The sequence below is a fragment of the Danio rerio genome, chromosome 11 (genome assembly GCF_052040795.2).
Source record: "Danio rerio strain M-AB ecotype USA chromosome 11, GRCz13ab, whole genome shotgun sequence".
NCBI lineage: Eukaryota > Metazoa > Chordata > Actinopteri > Cypriniformes > Danionidae > Danio > Danio rerio.
The window spans coordinates 43492501-43515000 of NC_141031.1; the positions used below are offsets into that span (position 1 = coordinate 43492501).

Sequence of the window (22500 nt, forward strand, 5' to 3'; positions counted from 1 at the left end):
ACACCACGTGATAATTACAGGCAGGTGTGTTTGATATGGGCTGCAGCTGAAATCTGGTTCTTGCTAGAGCAGATACGTTTGCGGCCGGAAGTTAACGAGAATTATTTCTATTATTTATTTAATTTCTCATTTGATGTATTTTATTAACGTCTACCCCCACCCCAACCCTAAACCCAACCGTCACAGTAATGTAAAATCAGTTGTTGCACCGAGTATTAGTTATGTTATCTATTAAACTACCCAATAAAATGTATTTTTTAACGCCTACCCCCACCCCAACCCTAAACCCAACCCTCACAGTACTGTAAAAATATTCATTATTGTTATACAGTGTCATCAAAAAATGCTGCTTTATTAATGTGCATATCGCACTTCCGGCCGGCCGCATATCCGATCTAAACTTTACCCTGAAATCTGCAGAAAGGTGGCTCTCCAGGAACAGGGCTGGCCACCCCTGATCAACTATAACCTGTGCAGAAGTGTTAAGAAGGATCGTTCAGCCAATAATGGAAATCTGCAGTTCATTTTACTCAAGACGTGCTTTTCTTCAGTAGAACATTAAGAAGACTTCTAGCTGAAAACCTGAGTTTTCATGACTCCTAAAATGCAAGTCAGCAGCTACCAGCATTTTAACCCTTGTGCATTGTTCAAATGTGCTACTCTTTTGTATGTTCAGGATGAAAACATCCACTGAGTTAAACTGCTGTAAAAACACATCAGATCACATTTCTTCGCATAAATCTGTTAATCAACCTCAGTCCTGATCAAAACTACTAGTTTGTTTAGAAAATTGCAGGATTTTAACTCTTTAATTGCCAAATTCATAAATGATGTCACTGATTTGGTAAAAAAAAACCCACAAAATGACGTGTTTTCAATATAAAAAGTAGTCGTGGACTGGATTTTTTTTTCTCTTTTATCACAGTTTTGGACATGTAAACATTTAGTAACAATATTGGCTTTACTGCATTGTTAGTTTTTCATATTTCTCTCTAATTTACAGTTGGTGGCTGTTTTTGCCACCATTGACTTCCATTATAAGCACATTTGATGGTGCATAATTGCGCAGTCTTTGTTTTCAGTTACTCCATGTAGTTCTGAGAGCTGAGATGCAAATGTAGATTTTCTCAGACACATCAAGGTGTGTAAAGATCACTCGCACACATTCACGGAAACACACTTTAATTTGCGTTTATACTCCATTTAAAAACTAAGCTTTTTTTTTTGCACAGGCCTATCTAAAGGGTTAATGATGCCAACTGATGATCAACAGTACAAATGACACATTTGACCTCTCGCCAACAGGGAAAACCACCAACAATCAGACTTTGTAATTAAAAAACTATGGTTATAATGGAAGACAATGGGGCAAAAACAGCCACCAATAGTAAATTACAGAGGAATAAAAAAGAAAATCAATCAAAAACAAAGCATTAAAGCCAATGTTGTTTCACATGTCCAAGACTGTGATTACATGTTAAAAGAAAATCCAGTCCACGACTACTTTTTATATTAAAAATACGTCATTTTGTGTGTTTTTTCACCAAATCAGTGACATTATTCATGAATTTGTCAACTAAAGAGGTAAAATCCTGTAATTTTCTAAACAATTTAGTAGTTTTGATTAGGATTGATGTTTGATTTTTGCAACAAAAAATAAAAATAATAATAATAATAAATAAATGATGTATTTTGAGTTTAATTAATTGGATGTTTTCATCCTGAACATAACAAAATGGCAGCATATTTACCCAGAGTGTATCATTGAGTTTAAACATTTTTTTAAACATTTTCTCAAAACGTGTGTTAAAATAAGATTTTTATTTTTTTTTTTAGCAAAAATCATTCTGCTAGCTGAAACACAGAGAAAGTTATAGCCAAATTAAGACACAAAATCACCCCAGAGTGGACAAACACATCCCCAACCGTACATAAGGGTCAAGAGTTAAATAGATCATCTAAACATTTACGAAAAATGATAAATAAAAAAACTTATCATCATCTAACCCTAGAAAAAAAAACCTGTTTGGGGTTGTTTCTTCTGTGGAATGCACAAAAAACAGCCATCGGCTCCCATAGTATTGTTGTTCCTACTCTGGGACTCAACGGCTGTTTTCCCAACATTTTGAAGTACTTCATAAAAGGTTTGATCCATTTGATTGTGAGTAAATAGTGAACTGTCCCTTTAAAAGAACACAAAGACGACACAAAATCAATACATGTGGCTCCTGATGATATACTGATGCATTATGAAGCAAAACAGCCAATCTGAAAAAAACAGAACAGCATTTACTATGCTAAATAATGACCAAATATATCAGTGTATGGTCAGGAGATACAGGTATTAATTTAGTTTGACCTATATATGATTTTCTAAACTTTTTAAATTGCCGGTAGCCTTCGATTAGCATTTTATGAAATCACCAAAAAACACAATCTCAGATAAAATTCTTGCTTAAAGGGATAGTTCACGCAAAAATCTGAAAGTGTTCTCAAACATTTACAAGTTTTATTCTTCTGTTGAACAATGAAGAAGATATTTTAAAGAGAGCTGAAAACCACTGACGTCCATACACTCTCAGAAATAAAGGTACAGGAGCTGTCACTGGGGCAGCACCTTTTCAAAAGGTACATAATTGTACCTGTAGGGTCCAAAATGGCACCTCAAATGTACTATTTAGGTACAGTTGGGCACTGATATGCACCTTTGAGGTACCACTGTGGACTCTTTGGGTACAAATGTGTATCTTTTGAAAAGGTGCTTCCCCAGTGACAGCTCCTGTACCTTTATTTCTGAGAGTGTAGTATTAGAAAAACATACTATTGAAGTCAATGGTTACAGGTTTCTGACATTCTTCAAAATATCTCCTTTTGTGCTCAAAAGAAGAGGTTTGGAACAAGAGAAGGGAAATTATGACAGTTTTGGGTGAAGCATCCTTTTAATGTTGTTCCTGAAGAAGAAAAAATTCACCAACATCATCTGAGATAGCCTGAGGGTGAGTAAATGAACACTTTTAGGTGAACTCTCCTTTTTAAAGCTGACATCGTCATCTTTGGCCACCCTAATGAGACGTCCCGGGACACCAAACACTGGAATGTTCTAGAAAGTAAGCACAGGATGAATAAATAAAAGGCAACAACAAGCTAAAGGGAAAAGAGTGCACAGGGGACACGCTCTTTTTTTCTTTTACCAATATAGCAAAGCCAAAGCTGTCACCTGTACTGCGATATGTACAAACGAGCAAACTTCTCACCCCCTTTTTCATAATAGCAGCAAATGCGTTAGCAGGAATTCAAGCCCCTCTGTCTTGAATCTCATTCACACACACGGAAACACACAACCGTCACCATCGTGAAGAAGCACGACCTGAGCAACACAATATTCCACTCACCGTTCATGCAGGCAGGAAGAAATCATAAACAAAGCAAGAAGTTTGGTACTGCAGTATTTCAGTGTCGACAACGACACTCCACAAACACACCAAAGCCACTTGCACGAAACGGAACGGGCAACATTTCTTATTTCTGCACAACAGATAAGCTCTTTTTTTCCCCACTCCCAGAACGCAGCCTTGAAAGAGCGTTCGGACCCTGCAGGGGCTGATGGGACATTGTGTACAAGCAGCTGGGAAATCTTGAGCGAGCAGACCGGCCACGGCAAGATTACAAATGACCAGCAACAATAAAATGTACAAAAACGCCCACAGGCAACCTCTCAGAAAAGTGCAAAGCTCTCCAATTTATTTAGCAACCGGCGGAGCTTCACGTCACAATCCATCAGTCAGATGGCTTCATGTCCATGCCCGAAAGAAAGAAACTTTATCATACACCCTAGGTTTTTTTTTTTTTTGCAGTTTCCTTCCTTAAAACCTCTGTGCTGAATCGGCTTTTATAAACGCACTGTGTTTATTCGCAAGGGCTGCACGTTTTTGCCGTTGGCGTGACTTTGACCGGGGCTGAAGTATGGGAAGAGTTTGGCTGGAAACTTCTCTCTGTACGTGTACAGCCAGGACATGTCGTCAGCGTTGTAGAAAACCAGCAAGCCTTTAGGATAGTCTAAGTAGACGCCCACTTTTTCCAGTTTGCTCTTGACGTTGAGGCGCGTCCAGGGCTCTGTGCAGGCGCTGTATTGATTACCGTCATGCATCACGATGCAGTAGAAGCCTCGGCCGGGCTGGATTTGAATGCTGCCCTTGCGGTTGACCGTTTCGTTGGCCACACCAATCATCCACTGGGTTTTTTCGGACACCATTACCTCCCAGTAGTGGACTCCTCCTGAGAAGCCTTCATCGCCCAGAACGGACACCTCCACGTCGAATCGGCGTGGTGAATCCTGCAAGGGCTGCGGGTGCAGGTTGCCATACGCCACGATGGTGCAGTCGTCTGATAAGATGAGCCGCTGGTGAGCAGTGCTGGGGTCCATGGTTAATGCAGCAGGCACTGTGAAGGGCAAGATAAAGGACATGGACATCAGTGCACTAATATTACTACACTCAACATGCATACATTCAATTTAAAAAATATATAACAAATTAAAAATGTAAAACAATAAATTAATAATATAATTAAATAAATGAAAAAAAGAAAAAAAAGAAAGATAAATAAATAAAAATATAAATTAATGAATAAATTACTAAATATAAAAATAAATAAATAATATAAATATTAATGAATAAAAAACTAAAATAAATAAATAATAAATACAATTATTAATTAATGAATAAATAAATATAATAAGTAAAATAAAATAAGTAAATAAAAATATAAATAAATAAATATATAAATTAATGAATATATATATATATATATATATATATATATATATATATATATATATATATATATATATATATTAATGATTTAATTATAATAAATAAAAAGTATAATAAATAAAAAGTATAAATGAATATATAATTATATATAATAATTATAATAAAATAATACTATAAATAAGTTAAATAATATATTATTAAAATAAAATAAATGAATAAATAAATAAATAATAAATAAATAAATAAATAAAAATGAATAAAAAATATATATAAATATAAATAAACAAATAAAAATATAAATGCATGCATGAATGAATAAATACATTAATTAAAAATAAATAAATAAATAAATGAAACTATAAATGAATGAATAAATGAATAATAAATACATAAATAAATAAATAAATAAATAATAAATGAATGAATGAATGAATTATTAAATAAATAAATACATATATGAATAAAAATATAAATGAATAAATAAATGAAAAATGAATGAATAAATAAATCAATGCATGCACGTATACATAATAAATATATAATACACAATAAATCTAAATTAAAAGTACATAATTATGAATACATTTAACTAACTATACAAACACACAAATTATAATGCATATAAACTGTAATTAAAAATTACATCACAATAATATGAAAATGTGTTAATCCGCAAAAATGTATATGTTTTAATGTATCATTTAAAGAAATCTGTAACAAGACTTTAATACCCGAAGAAATCTTTTATTTCACATTTGGGTCCACACTGCAGTCTTGTGTGTGAAAAAGTCATCCTTTTCCAAGTCACACTTGTTTTTATTCTTCTTTACCCTGAACTGATTGGATTCCTAAAGTCTATATATAAATAGGAAAGTCAGCTTTGCCTTCAGGCATCCACAGGGGTTTCTCTAAAAGACAGAAAGGTCATAGCTGTGGTCTAGTGGTTAATGCATGTGCTCAGATCTGGATGCACTTTTACTTTAGTATCCTTTTCCACCTATTCATTTCATCTCCTCTCTTCTATAGACTTATCACAGAGTAAAGTGGCAAAATGGCTGGGGGTCAAAGAGGTCATTCCTGTCAATCAAAAGCGCTGACTCAATCACTATCTGAACTGGTGGAATAAAGCAAACACACTCCCTTTATTTCAGGTCATCTCAACCATACACTCCCTCATCTCCAAACACCAGAAACCAGATGAAGTGTACTAAACGCTTGAGAAACGATTTAGGTTTGCAGTGCTGACCATTGTTTTAGCAATGCTGCCAGACATTGAGTACTTTGTCGAAGAAGGATAAATAAACCCCCATCCATCAACCTCTGCCTGGCTGGTAATGCCTGCAGCAGACAGTCTGCAGTGCCCACTATGATGCCAGCTTCCTGTGGGTTCAGTGGTGGGAAAGTGTGCCAAAAGGAACGGACCGAGAGAAGAGCAAACATTGGAAAACGAACAAGCTTCCTGCGTGCAGGCAAAAACAACGGACACATACCGACTGAGCAAATAGTCCAAACCAGCTTGGACCTGAATGAGGGACTCGAGCCAAAGCAGTTGCAACACATTATGATACGCAAAGATGCCAAGATATAATTCTGGAAAGTTGAGATACGATGAAGTAAAGGTTAAGATAATGAAACACACAAGGAGAAAATAAAGCTCTGGGGTAAACGATGCATATCTGAAGCAATCGCTTATCTGGCATGTTATGCATTCTTTTGCAGCGCATGTGAATTTTATTTTTTTTTACATTCGTATGAAATTAGGCTGGAACATTGATGGGGAAACAATACTGGCTGCCTTCCCTGCACTCCAAAGACGGGCATGTCTGCTAGAGAGCAGAGAATAAAAAAAGTGAAATTTGCTAAATATTTTCGTCTTGGCTATTTAAAGCCAAGCGGCAGGGCCAGAAGCCGGTCCACAGGATAAGATGTCGGCATTTCCACTCTTTGACATTGGCAGTTTGTGCTTCAGGTAACCTATAAATAATTTAACCTCTGTCGCCTTTGCTTTCGATCCATCTCTGCTTCTCCTCTCTCTTTCTCTCTCTCAGAGTCACGCAAACAAAATAAGCACCACTGGCTATTTTTTCATCCACCATCCTCCATATTTTTATGTGTAATGGAAATGATTGATAGATGCACATCAATTTTGAAAATGCTCATAAAACATTCTGTGCACCACTGAGTAGGATAAACTTTTCTTATTTGAAGTTCATAAACTACAATGAAATTTGCTGAATAAATTCCAGCATCCGCAACAAGAAAGGTCACGTGAATTTGGCCCTGTTTACACTGTCAGGTCTTGATGCCCAATTCCGATCTGTTGCTTATATCTGATTTTTTTAGCTTGTTCGTTTAATTGTGACCCATATCTGATTAATGTGTTTACACAGTTGCAATACAATTTACGATGTCGCGCATGCGTAAAGGCCGGGTTCTAGCATCTGCGCCACACTAGCCATGATGGAAGAAATTGTCTTGCTTTTAGCTCTGTGAAATTTGCGAAGTTCGCTCAACTTTAAAATGATTTTGAGGCGGAGGAGGAGGGAAAGCACCATCATCGCTGCTTGCGCCTATGGTTTATTCATGGCACGAGAGAGATCTCAGGTCTGGTGGGAGCAAATTGTGGTAACTGACCACTTTCCTCCTCCATGTTTCGTCTGTTGTTGTTGTTGTTTACCGCGTCAGCATCTCCACACTCGGCACAAGCCGGTATAAAATTCTGACAGTATGATACCCTTGGATAAAAATATAAGTGTTTCACGATTTCACAGTATTGTGATTACTGCACTAAAATATATTATTTTTAAATGTCTGCATAAAAAACAACAACTTTTTCCCCCTTTAAACACAATATATTTTATTTTTTTAATAAGATTTATGATATATTGATGATGAATCATTGACTTCTGCTGTCTTCATTAGTTTTAAAAACACAGATTTCTTTACAGTTAAAATTGGCATCTTTAGATATCTTTTCTGTCAGAGATACTGTTGTCCTAAAAAATCTTACACATATCCTAGGAACGGTATTCAGGGCTCGAAATTAACTTTCTTACTTGGTAGCACCGGTGCTCCCATCCTGAAATATTTAGGAGCACCAGAAAAAAATTAGGAGCATCCACCAAAAATGAATGATATATTTGACAAGTTGTATATTAGGGATTTATTGTATTTGAAAACAACATCAATTGGGACTAACAAAACTCAGAAACAACTATCTAACTAATGCTGTGATGACTTAATATTTTTGCAATAATTCCAAAATGAATGTTGAATAATTATAAAATATTATTGATTATGATGATGACAATAATATTAATGAATAATTTTTCTCATCATCATGCTGCCTTGAATGTGCTTTAATGCAAGTTATCTGCTATATAAAGTCCTGCTGTTAATTTATGAAAAAAAATTGATAGTTTGCATCAAACACAAATGAATGAAGCATTGTAGTAAGAAATATTAATTTTGTACTATTGTTTTATATGCATGCCAATTTAATAAATAATATTTCTGCTACAAAACAAACTAAATAATATAATAAATCATTCAATCCAATGCTGAAAGCTGCAAAGCAGTCATCAGTAATTAAATAGAAAAATAATATACACCTCAAGAAAGAACGGACAAAAGAAAGGAGGAAAAGTCTCACTTTTAAAAGTTTTGGTTTCGGTTCGTGTCGTTTTAATGCTCAGCCTCGTTACGCGCTGAATTACTTTTTTTGTGTTTGCGGGAAAGCATGCGAGTCAGCCGGCCCGATACGAGGGGGGCAGAGCAGGATTCTCCCGATGCCCACCGGCGCAATACTGTTCTTTGTTATAACCCGCATCAGATCAAACTCAGTAAAGGCGAGCTTCTTTGGCGATGGTGTTTTAGCGGACATTTGCGCTGTTGCAGCCTGATCTCACGAGGAAACGTATGAAAAAGTTATGAATTGCCGTGAGATTGTGTTTGCTGAACACGCAGTGCATGCAACACATCGAGATTCAGTGTACTTTTCACTCTTCAGCCGTTTGCAATCCCCGCGGTCACAAAAGCTCCCTCCCTGTCATCTGACAGCGGAAAGTCTTGAGTGATTGACGGCTAATATGAACCAATATATCGGCAGGGAAGAGCGAATTTACCACGTTTTTAGAAAAAACAAAAACAGGTCGCATTACAACCATAACATGCAGTCGCACGAATGCTCCCAATATATATTATGAGTCGCATAGCTTAAATTTCGGGCGCATATGCGACTAAAATGGTCGCAATTTCGAGCCCTGGTATTGCAGAAAAAGTCGGTGGTTTTAAAACCGTGACTTTTCCAAACCGCGGAACACCTTGAAAACGGTTATCGTCCCTTGCCTACTCCACACACTCTTTTCCTTCTACGTTCATCATTAAACCGCAGAAAAGCACCACATTGTCGAAAGTTTAATAACATACAATACGAAATGCCTCAATAAATCCAATAAATGATAGTCGTATTATCACATTTCCGATTTATGTCTGATTTATTTCCACACATGACAAATTGAATTTTGACGCATAAGCAATTCCAAGCAAATGTCAACCTTGCCATTAAAACATTTAAGTTTTCACCAAAATATGGAAACCGTTTATACATTTTTTTGTCTAAGCAAGTATTTTACAGTATTTAAAAAATACTCAAAAATGTATCCATCACTGTTTTCAAACTATTATATTCAATTGACCAAAGTTAAACAAGTGGCAATTTCACATCTGTCACATGCCTTTTAAAGAGTCCCGTTATTCATCAATGAACTGCCAACTTATCCATCATATGTTTTACGAAGTGGATGCCTATCCTGCTGCAACCCAGTACTGGGAATCATCCATACACACTCATTCACACACTTAATTCTTGCATTTTTATAAGCCAATTTAGCTTATTCAATTCGAAAAGAGCATGTCTTTAGACCAAACCTGAGAGGAGGAGGAAACATACGCCAACACAGGGAGAACATGCAAACTCCACACACAAATGCCAACTAAACCACCCGGGACTCAAACCAGCGACCTTCTTGCTGTGAGGCGACAGTGCTAACCACTAAGCCACTATGTCCCCTATTATTATTATTATTATTCATTCATTCATTAATTCTCTTGTCGGCTTAATACCTTTATTAATCCGGGGTCACCACAGCGGAATGAACCGCCAACTTATCCCGCACGTTTTTATGCAGCGGATGCCCTTCCAGCCGCAACCCATCTCTGGGAAACATTCACACACACACACACACACACAGTCATACACTAAGGACAATTTAGCCAACCCAATTCACCTGTACCGCATGTCTTTGGACTGTGGGGGGAAACTGGAGCACCCGGAGGAAACCCACGCAAATGCAGAAAGAAAATGCAAAGTCCCCACAGAAACGTCAACTGAGCCGAGGCTAGAACCAGCGACCTTCTTGCTGTGAGGCGACAGCACCACTGCATCGCCTAATATTATTATTATTATTATTATCATCATCATGCCTCCAAATGCCAGTTATGACAGTTAATTGTGTTTCGTCATCATTTTATGAAGCGGACGTGATTTATTATATAAGGAAAAAGCCCCACACTGACTTCTCCTACAGTAACAAACTCCCTTTTCTGTTTGATATTTGGCGCCAGTATATATTTTGCTCTCTTTGGCTTATTGGATGGAACCGCTGCTTTATTCACAAATATTTTATGCAATATTCCAGTTGAATTTGCATCTTTGGATGGAAACATATCTAGTAACATGCTTTAGATGGAAAAAATAAATAAAGAATAAGGCTATTGGAAATAAAACGCAGAGCCTGTACAGAATAAAAGACAGCGAGTGCAGCAGTGTGGAAGGAAGGATTTGAACTGGATTTGTTTCATGTGACAGGCTGAGCTGAAGCAAAGGACGCTGGTAAATTGGAGAATTGATTGAGAGAGCGAGATCTTCCCTGGTGTGTTATTTTAAATAATGCTCGGCCTCAGGTGGATGCTGAGCGGGAACGCAGACGGGGGAGGCCTTCGGCGCTTCGCCCTATTAAAACGGGACACTCACGCAAAGCTCAATCAAATGCGTATTATCTCAATCCAATGGCTATAAACATGCAGGGTGTGTTTGTGATGATTAGATCATCTATAATTGGATGCACTGATATACACAGTGATTAGTGCTAGAGCTTTGGAGATGATTACCGTACACAAAAAGAGGACAAATAACAGGAAATATTAAGTGCATTCAGTTTCTTTCTGAACTAAAGGTATCCACCACAATGCTGGCTTGTTGCCATGCGGTTGCTAAGGTGTCCTGAGAGGTTGCTATGGTGTTCTGGGTAGTTTCTAGGTGGTGACTTGCTGGCTTATATGATTTGCTCATCTCTGGATTCAGGTTCATGCAGAAACAGTCATGTTTCGTTATATTCCAAAGCTAAAACTAGAATTCTAAAGCAATAAAGCTTAAATTTATTTTATATAAATAGATAAGAGATACTTCCCCGATACGGCAACATGATATTCACGTTAATTTCTCTGCAACAAGTCTACTACAGAACTTTAAAAAAAATAATGCTTTGAGATGGGCGTGGAGGGCTGTGAGCACAGGGAGGATTTTATAGTTTACAAAGTTAAAATGCATTTGTTATTTGTAACTTCATATACCAGGGCTCGAAATGAACCTTTCCTCTTGGTAGCACCGGTGCTCCTAACTTGAAAAATGTAGGCGCACCAGACACAATTTAGTCGCACCCACCAAAAATGATGAGCACTGTTACTACGGGCTCTATTTTGACGGTTTATGCACAAAGAGCAAAACGCAGGGCGCAAACACTTTCAGGGCGTGTCAGAATGCATTTTTGCTAATTTAAGGATGGAAAAATCCGTTTTGCGCCGTGGCGCATGGTCTAAAAAGGCTGAGTTTATTTTCTTAATGAGTTATAGGTGTGTTTTGAGAATAAACCAATCAGAGTCTCATCTCCCATTCCCTTTAAGAGCCAGCTGCAGCGCCATAAGCGCATTTGCTATTTACATGACGTAAAGTACGTGTAAGTGGAAAAACTGAGCATTTCACTTGCAAGAAAACAGTTAAACAGAGCATCTGTTTACGCAAGAATGAGAGCTAAATGATCTACTTTCACTTTCGCTCTTAGATAGGGAAACCTTTATGCACAGACATCAATTAGCCTATAAATAATTTATTTTGTTTGTTAAGCACAAAGATTTGTTTCAAAACTATTTCTAAATTCAGTTCTAATTTCCATCCAACGAATAAATGAACAATAATAACAAAGTGTGTTCAAAAACCTGAGTTATATCCAAGCACACATGCTGTGCCCCATATGGTCTAAAACCTGACAGGTGAGCAAATGTAAGCTTGTTTTTAATAAAACAAATATAAATATGGATATAATAAATAATACTGCTAACAATAATAACATTATACAAAAGCAAATTGTTATGAATGAACTGAAAAAGCCTCCCGAGATGAAGAAGACATAAAAGCAGTGGTTTTTCATATTTATGTAGGCTAGAAAATAATATGTTTTGTAATATTTTAATCCTTTATATTTATATCATATATATATATATCCGACACCTATCCTTAATATTTTAAATTTTTTCATATGTAAAGATATTTGCGTATTGCTCTACATCGTGTGTGTAGGCTATTAAGCAGTGTGTAAGCGAGGCGCAACTATGCGCTGGAGTTTAGACCGGGTTTGTTTTGGTCTATTGAAAAATCTATTATAGTTTCTCAAAATAGCAACGCGCCAGCGGTCCGCCTCAGAACGCCTTCCTTTTTAGAGCAGAACGCCTATGGGCGCACAAATGAGCGCAAATGCATTTGCTATTTAAACAGCATGGCGCAAAACATCAAAACAACTCTTGCGCCAAGCTGAAACTAGCAAACAACTATTGCGTCGCGCCTTGCACCTCATTGCGCCAGGTGTGATTATAGGGCCCTACACGTTTTATATGAATAGATTCAATTATATATTAACTGTGTTGGGGAGGTTACTTTGGATACGTAATAGATTACAGATTACAAATTACCCTATTTAAAATGTAGTAAGTAACACAACTTTTCGATTACTTTATGAAAGTAAAGTAACTAATTACATTTGATTACTTTTTGATTACTTTTAGGTTTCTAATGGACATTTTTAACTAAATCATTTTCAAGTATTTATACTGAGGATATACATGATGTATGCCCGTGGGTGCGATGCAAATCAAAAGCATCAGAATAGCAGCGCTTTAATAAAGGGCCCTAGCAGAAGGCATCGTGCATATCAAAAACAGGCAAAGCAACAGATTAATATTATTCAACATATCCCAGATTTTTACTGTTACTTTCATTTTGTAATTAAATTACGTAACAACGTTACATGTAACTAGTTACTCCCCAACACTGTATCACAACTAACAAATAAACAAAAAACTGCATGCGCTCACCAGCCCTGCACTGCTTGACATAAATGAGATTAACCGAGTTAACAATAATAACTGTGCTGTTCTCACGGGTGCTGTCTGATATTGCACAGATGATATTGACATATGACTTATTATTTGCATCCGTCATCTTAATATATAACGGTCTTTTTATGAGCTGCAATCTTAGTTTGATCTCGGTGAATGCATGCTCTTTAGCGATGGTGAACGCGGTGTCAGTCACATGATTGACAGTATTGTGAGGATTAAATGAAGGATTAAATAACGTTAGAACATCTCGTGCGTAATGTGTAGATTCAGTGGCAAACACTGTTACCTGAAAACTCCATCCCACCGGCTTTACGGTGAATGCTTTAGCCATTTTTATAGCGGATTTTAAACACTGGAAGTCTTTTATCCACTCTTCGAAAAGTTTAAATGCTGGATAACATTCATTACATGATCACTAATCAGATCTGGCATTATTTGTGACTTTAGGTGGTTTCTAGAACTAAATCTGCCACTGTTGTTTTCATTCTCTCGTATCCAGACCTGTATCTTCCTGTCAACGGAATTGAGTGATTGACAGCTGATATTAACCAATCCATTCGGTTCTGTTCTAGCTTAGTGGGCCAATAAGAAGAGCTTGAAGGCGGAGTAAGCATTGTGGGCTTTGTTTACTGCAGCAAGTTGACATGACAACTGTTTTAAACCATTCCAGAGCACTGCGTTTGGTGTTTTTAGGTGCAAAGATGCTTAATGCGTGAAACAAACATATATGACCCGTGTCGTGCAGACACAGTCTCACCCAGTCACTGGGTCTCACAGCTTGGCAGATCTGCCTTGCTTTCGTAAAGCACATGTTCTCATGAATAACTGATATATGAAATAAATGAAATTATCAGACAAAAGCTTGAAATTATCCAGTTTTTCCCACAATTAAAGCTTACAGATGCTTACGTTGTGTTAATTGATGGAACACACACAAATCTTTTAAAATATTTTTTTTTAAAGTACTCCAGGTAGGGCTGTGCAATAAATCGAAAATTCGATTTTGGTTTTTGATTTCGGCTTCTAACGCATACCTGTCAACCCTCCCGTTTTTCCTGGGATTCTCCTGTATTTCACAGTTCTATCCCACTATCATCCCGTAAATGTATTTTCCCGTATTTTCAGTCTTTCTCTGAACAGCCAAACCTTCCTATACGCAACCCATTGTTGGAGGAATCCCTTATTATTAGAGGTGTGAACCTATACTGGTCTCACGGTTCGGTTCGGTTACGATTATCATGCCTTTGATTCGGTTCAATTCGATATCTCGGTATATCAAGGTGCATTGACGATGCTTTCTATATACAGTGTTATATTTTAGGGGTAGGCTATAACAAGCTGTCTGTATAAACACACAGACACACTGTCTCTCATTCAAACACATACACACACACACGCAGCACCAAACAAACAAACACACACACACACACACACACACACTTAAGCCCTCGCAACAGGGAGAGCTTGCGCTGAGCGGAGCAGAAAAACGGAGAAAAAAAAATGAAAAAAAAGAAGCACTTTTCCAACGGTCCCTTACTGAGAGCTCCTCTCAGCGCGAGCTCTCCCGGCTAAACACATATTGCGAGGGCTTAAATTTGAGCAGTGATCGTAATGTCGAGCGAAAAAAAAAGAAAGACAGCTGTGAAACATAACCAGCTTTGTCTTTTTGTAGGAAACACACTTTAGATCTTTTTAGGTTAAGAGGTTTTTTAGTTATTGCCGTCTATAACTGAATGTGTGTCAAGAATTTTGAAAACAAAACCAACTGAACCGCGATCATTTCTGGTGCCCCCCTGGATGTACAGCACCCTTAGCATTTGCCTATGGTGCCTATGCCACGGGCCGGCTCTGAGTTGGCTGAGTGTTGTAAATACCGGCACTCACCTCCCTCTTAACAGAGCGCATAGGAGATAAATGACGTCAGTACATAATAACCAGTTATGATTATTACTGAACCGATACAGAATTGTCTGCATCTGCATCGCGGTGCACCGAAGAAACAATTAATTTTGACACCCCTACTTATTATGGTGGGCATATCCCTTATTTTCACATACCAATGTTGACAGGTATGTTCTAACGATTATGAAAAACATTAATGGAGATAAACTACTATTGCATTATATACCGCCACCTTTCCAGTTGTACAAATTTGTTGCTCTCCAAAGCACAGTTTCATGTCAAGATGACTAAAAGCATGCTGTAATGTACCTTTTGCAGCACGGGATGCGCATCATTCATTTATTTATTTACATTCGAATCATTCATGTTTTTTTAAAGCGTGAAAGAGCGCATGCTGTTGTGTGTGTTATTGCTCAGAGACGAGCAATAAAAAATAACAACACCAATCTGATCATTTAGAAAATAAATAATATAGCACTAATATAATAAAAGTTGCATGGTTAGAGGTGTTATTTGGGTTTTTAGCACAGCGTTGGGTTTGTTCAAATCTCAATCTCAAGTGCATACAAGACAGAAGCTAATTGCCCTGTGCAAATGTAAAGTTCCTTTTATGAAATCAAGCAACCATAATCTTGACCCACCTAGTCTACAATTAGTGATGTAAAATGAGCTCCAACATGACAGCAAGCAAGATTGAAATTAGCGTCTGAACTCAATAAAAAAGGGCAACACTTCAGTCGTGTATTATGTGCTTGGCTGAACCTCGAATATGCCAAACAGTAATACAGAGACAAATGCAGCATAATGGATTTTTCACTGTTCTAAATGCTTATGTCTGGACTATACACACATAATAATATAAAAAAGAATCAGCTCGAGATGCCGGGAAGTAAACACACTAGATGAAGGATTCTCAAAAAGCATCCACAAGGGAATCTCACAAACACCTTGCAGTCCCTTTATAATGGAAAATATATGGAAATATATTGAAAACCTTACATTTCAGGCATAAAGAAAATTGGTACAGTTCTTTTGTTGAGATAGATGCATGCTCCTATATTTGCAGTTGCTTTCTTAATAACACACAATACATTGTGCACAGCACTATTTAACCCTCAAGCTTCCTTTCGGGCAGTTTTCGCTTCATTTAGACTTTTTCAAAATAGCTTCCTTCATCTGAGCAGTTCAAGAATTGGCAAGACTTGTGAACACACACAAAAAGTAGACTCAAATCAACAATGTTAAGCGGTTGAAAAAACAACCAAACAAACAAACAAACAAACATTAATCTTTCCCTTCTTGCCCAAAAATGTCCACCCATAAAAAATGAATAGAAAATACTTTAATCTAAGAGTGTTTTCACACCTGCCTTATTTAGTTCGGTTGAATCGCACTAGAGTTCGTTTTTCCTCTTGGTGTGTTTTTTTGGGAAGGTGTGAATGCAGCAATCACACTGGAGTGTGAGTGTACCATAAAAAGCTTACCAAGACCCCCTTGTAGAGGTGGTCTTGATACACTTTTAAACGAACCCTGAAGCAATTCGTTTGTGGTGAGAACATGATCCGAGCTAAAACAGACCCAATCAGCAAAAATCACTGCGCCTTTTTGGACTAATGCGTTTACACCAGATGCGGAAGAAGCGTCAAGTGCGAGTGATTTACATGTTAAATCAATGCAAAGACGCAAATAGACATCCTGTGGCGCGATACGTGCGAATGAAGCGCCGTGGGTTGAGCGTTTTGCGCGAATGACGTGCTTAACGCGCGTTTCGCACGAATCGCTCAAGTTAGAAAATCTGAACTTCATTGGACATTCACATCGTGTTAACCAATCAGGAGCTTGCTCTTCTAGGGGCCTGCTTATGACGTAGCACCTGTTGTTAGTGTCCCGGGGGGAAATCCTTCAGCCGACACCAGGATCAAACTAGGCTCGGCTCAGTCGGAAGCACCGCTGAAAGCCTCCATTATCCAGGTTAAGTTTCTGGAAAGTTTATGAACTCACAGAGCTGGGTGCACCTCTGAAAGGATCTAGTGGACTCAGACATGGCTCCAAATGAATCGAAGCAGTTTTTGAGTCTTCATAAAGCACATAAACACAGTTATTTTCTCAATGAAATCCATTTTAGCTATTTAGCAATGAAGCTACAGTCATTGGGCAGACAGAAGCCCCGCCTAATAGGCGAATCCGCGTCATTTGCTCAGTAAATTTGACGCACGAATGAAGAGAGCAAGCTTAAAATGTTCACGCATCTATTTACACGCGAATATCGCGATTTATCCGCACGTCCCGTGTCTGGCGTGAACACAGCATAATCCAGCTGCCGTAGTCCGATGCGCTGTCCCATCTTATGAGGTATGAAGGAAAAATATTTGTTGACAGTGCTTAACGTTAGAGTAGTTTAGTTAAGACGCTCAGTACATTGAAGATGTTTCTTTTCATGCTTTTCTTTTGATATTTAGTTTAGTTTGTTTAATACAGTTAGTATGTTTTCTTATAGGGCTGGGCGATAAAAAATTGTATCAATATGTATTGACAGGACACCATTATCAATATCGATTAAAAATAAAAGATTCGGTATGAAGTTTCGGCATGAAGGCTATAGTTTTATGAAAATGTGACTGCTGAGCGCGAGCCTTGGAAGAAATGCCAATAATCTGAAGGTGTAAGTTTGTCATTTCAAATGGAGGCGCGCAAGTTGCACGATGTGCACAATGGCACAATTGGAGCGACGTGCACATGTTGTGGTCATGTAGTTATGTGGCTTTTTGGTTTCTTTTCTTGTGCATCCCAGCCACTAACACCCCATCTGAAAGATTTGTTTAGCATGAGGCTAATATAGTCATTCAGCTTCACAATTCGTATGTTGCTATGTGTATTTTAATAATGAAGCTCAGATTTGATTATCATAATTAGTTTTGTTTACAGACTTTGAGGTTTACTGTATCATTATTATTCACACTGTACAGATGTTGATCTAACTTAAAAGTTTGCTTTGATTTTTTTTTTTTTTGCAATATTACCCAGCCCTATTTTATTATACTCCTTTGTTTGATTTAAGCACCTTTAATTACCTCCTACCTCCAACTTAAATTATCATTTATTTATTATATATATTTTTTTCTTTCACTGTACAACATTTTCACTGATAGTAAGGGCAATAAATAATCAACTGCAGTGATATTTGGTTTTCATTTATTCCTTCTCCATCCATTGGTCATACACACACTAAACTATTATGCTATGTCAAAATTCCCTTAGTTTATTATTAGCAAGTAAAAGGACATAACAAAATGTATGTCTTTGAATCCAACTCCATAATTTAACCCATAGGAATTAATTGGGTAATAATTAATTGAAAAGCATTTTTTAATTTGTACTTTGAGGTGGATATACATTTAAAATGTATTAATAAATTGATAGATACAATTTTTTAACAATTGCTTAAAAAATAAAATTGGGTTCACACTAAAGACCTTTGTGCTCCAAAATGTCCACAAGGGAAAGATTAAGGGTTGCAGTATGGTATGCCTGAGGGTTAAACAAATACTCTAACATTAAAAAACAAATAACTCAAGTTCTGGCACATTACCTGGTGAAATATCCAAGAAAAGAGACTTCCAGATCGTATACTGTAAGGGCCCCATGTACTTGGATGTGGGGAAGTCTTCATAGGTGAGGTTGGTTTCGTGGATTTTTCCCTTTATTCTGTGGAGATACAGGACAACAATTGCATTATTCAAATTCAACATTGGCAAACCCATTCAAACCCAAGCAAAGGAATCCTCAGAGTCTAGATCCTGTTTCCAAACACTCGTTTTTAGGGTTTTCTACATAGCTGTGCCGGCCCTGCAAAGTCAAACAGCTCAAATTCACCATTGGGAGTGAGGTCAATCTGGGCAACGCTGCAGATCACTTTCATTAGTTCAACCCCAGCATTAATCATGCAAGTCCTTTTCCCATATGGCTAACTCATTCCCTGCTCATCATTGCCAAACGCCTGCTAACACACCCATTCAGAAATGCAGATCTCTCAGAAAGGCTTAACGTCAACATAAAACAACATAAATCTTTTCTTCCCTATTGTAACACTTTCCAAACTAGAAACAGCTTCTCCGAAAGTGTAGGGTGGAGCTTGATTTGGTCCATGTGGAACTGATTTGGATGGTTGTTGTTTGCTATTGATGGATCTCATGCATTGGTTTAGGGATGCTCATTGTGGTTAATTCTGCCAACCGTCTGCCGCTCATTAACTGAATATTAACTGTTATCTAGTCAGATTAATTATAATTATTTAATTAAAAAATAATAATTGACAAGTCTATTTTGTGTCTGACGCATTAAATACTGAATTTAAAATACACATTTATTTTAACATGCGAACATATTAACAACAGAACATCTTCACGCACCTGCAGTGTTTCCAACATCATAGAAATAAAGAATAAATTAAATAAAAAGAATGAAATAAGCCGGCCAGCCCTATATATCACTGAAATTACCAATTTAGATTACAAAATGAAAACACTGACTGAATCCTTTTTAAGAACCGGCATAGGCTGTTTTTTTCCATCATGTGTTTTTTTTCTTCCGTTGAATAAAAATTGCAGGCTATTTTTTCCAAATTAATCGCTCCATGGAAAATATGCATTTAATTAATGCTCCGCTGTTATTCTTATATCGTAAACCTCTGTCAACATTTTAATAAAGGTTGTTATTTTAAAGATTATGTCTTGACCGTCTGGTTTACCTTTGAGCTTGTGAGCTTTTATTTCCTCTGTTTCACTCGTGATAAAAGTGCACTCACTGTGTGTGATTAAAGGCAATGACAAAGCATAAATATTGCATTTTAGTAAAGTATAGGCTACTATAGCACATAACAATGTTGTTATTTACATATGATATTGCATTAATATGCAAGCATGTTTTATAAGCTTTAAAAAGAAAGCGTCAGTCTGGTGCACAGTTATCTTTATGCAAAAATCAAGAAAATCTGTGGATTTGTTTGACTTGTAGATTAGGCTAGTTTAAAATGGATATTTTATAAGAACTATTAATAACTCTAATTTCCCAAATGGAAAAAAGTTGGTTTGTTGGTTGTACACTAAATCATCATAACTATAGCCTGTTCGTTGTATTTTTGAGCGGTACTGGAGTGCGCTTTGATGGACAGAAAACCCAGATGATCTGATTTGTGGCCGCTTGTTTCAAAAGCAGCGCACATTTCAGAAAGTTTTGCACTTCTTTCTCCAATTGTGCAAATAAACAGAAGTGTTTATGACCATATCCAGGACAGAGGCGATCAGTATCAGCTCTGGTTTGGCATCAACTCGTCTGAGTCAAACTGTGACCAGCAATATTCTTCTTTCATTTTGCTTCTTTGGCAAAATATGTTTGTAGGCGCGTGTGGTTGCACGCTTTACCACCCTGTGAGTTAACAAATATGTATTGCACATTTATGCAGCCAAACTTTTCTGATTTTTAATCGTTTAACTGATAAACATGATCATTTAAAAACGCACCCTTTCGTTTAACGGTGAAACGCTTATTATGAGCATCCCTAAATTGGTTCCTGCCACTAATCATAGGGAAGATATTGTAAAAGAGGGAGGGCGTAGGTATTTTCAATACAGATTATAAAGGCACATACAATAAAAATGATGTGCATTGATAAATCATAATTAAGACAATAAGTCATTTTTTAAATAATTCAATACTTTTACTTAGCAAAGATGCATTAAATTGATCAAAATGATTTAGCAAAAGTTTTTTATTTCAAATAATTTTTTTTTTACATAATTCATAAAATACTCTCAAAGAAAATGCATAAAGTTTTAAAATAAATAAATAATCAGCAAAACTATTTTCATTTGATAATTTTCATCTCATAATAAGCACTGAACACTAAAGACTTATATTGTGCCGGATATTCAGAAAAGTCAGCTTTGCATCAAAGAATTAATATATTAAATTTAACACAATTATTGGAAATTGTAATAATATTGCATGGAATATTACTGTTTTATTGTACTTTTGATCAAATAAATGCAGCTTGGCCAAACAAAAGTATTCATTTATTGAAAAAAATTAAATATAAAAAAAAATAATAATAAAAACAAAAAAATCATGCTTAATCTACCGCTCAACTAACCTTAACCTACAGTAGTCTATTCTGCAGTCATCTTTCTAACTGGCCTCCTGTGTCATATGGCAAAGGGTAATGGTCACATACATAAGTCAAATAACCTGACTTGCCTTGGTAGCTTCCACCAGCAATACCCTCCACGAATCACTTGCTCCCTGACCAGCAGTTACAAGAAAAAAGACAAAACGTTTTTAGACCAGAGAATCTCAAACTACCACACAAATCACCCTGCACATACATACGCTCATCTCCGGGTCACACGGCTTTTTTAGTACCTGTCCGACGTCAGGGCGATTCCCTCCAGGAATTCGTGACGGCTAGTTTCACTGAGTCGCTCCTGCAGGATCTGGATGCCCTCTTTGACGTCGCGGAGCTGCTGGCTGTAGCGCTGGATCTTGTGTTCAATGTCAGTGAGTGTTCGCGCCGTATCCGCCTCCAGTTCCTCCAGCATGCTCTTCTGCCGCTCCCGGAGAAAACGCTGAAGTCGCTCAAATGCCTCGCCAATCGTGGCACGAAGACTCTTTGCTGATGACTGGAAAGCAGAAAGGAAAAGGTCCTATGAAGTAAAATAACTTTTTTGTAGATGTAATATTGTCACTTTTTAGGTTTCTGCAAGACATTTGTCTGCCTCAACTTCCACTCTAAATGGTGTGTCGATGCTCATTTCCCAAAAGGGCTGATCAAAGAAGACGAGTCAACAATTTATTCTCTCTGCATTATTGGATATGATCACATCTAGAGCAAATAGTTATCAATTGTAATGTAATGTGCATATCACCTATTTATTGTCACAATCAAGGGTGAGGGAAGGGGGGTTCTCCACACTACCACCAGTGTGCAGCATCCACTTGGATGATCAGTGACCAGTGCTCTCACCACCTACCAGCTATTGGGGGAGTGGAGAGACAGTAATAGAGCCAATTTGGTGTAGAGGGATGATTGGGAGGCCATGATCGGTAAGGGACGATGAAAGGAATTAGGCCAGGACACTGAGGTTACACCCCTACTCTTTCCGAGAAGTGCCATGGGATTTGTAATGACCACAGAGAGTCAGGACATCGGTTTAACGTCTTACCCGGAAAACAGCATTCACTGACAGTATGGTGTTCCTAAAGCCTGGTTTATACTTCTGCGTCAAATGACCGGCGTAACCATCGGCGTATGCAACGCGCATAGCTGTGCATTTATACTTCTGTGCGCTGTCTCTGTTGGTCTGCATTACACTTCCGA

At 37.3% G+C, this 22500-nt stretch overlaps 1 protein-coding gene across 12 annotated transcripts in view; it reads right to left on the reverse strand.

Moving 5' to 3' along the window:
* The window catches only part of trim62.1 (tripartite motif containing 62, tandem duplicate 1), an 87660-nt gene that overhangs the window by 770 nt on the left and 64390 nt on the right, over positions 1-22500 (reverse strand). The window contains exons 4-8 of one of the 12 annotated variants that reach the window (XM_087272887.1): positions 21546-21802; positions 21381-21425; positions 18718-18833; positions 3116-4440; positions 1261-2599 (exon numbers count right to left, since the gene is read on the reverse strand). In XM_087272887.1, the coding sequence (XP_087129013.1) occupies positions 3890-4440; positions 18718-18833; positions 21381-21425; positions 21546-21802 (969 nt within the window). In that variant the 3' untranslated portion in view covers positions 1261-2599; positions 3116-3889. 12 annotated transcript variants of the gene reach the window in all.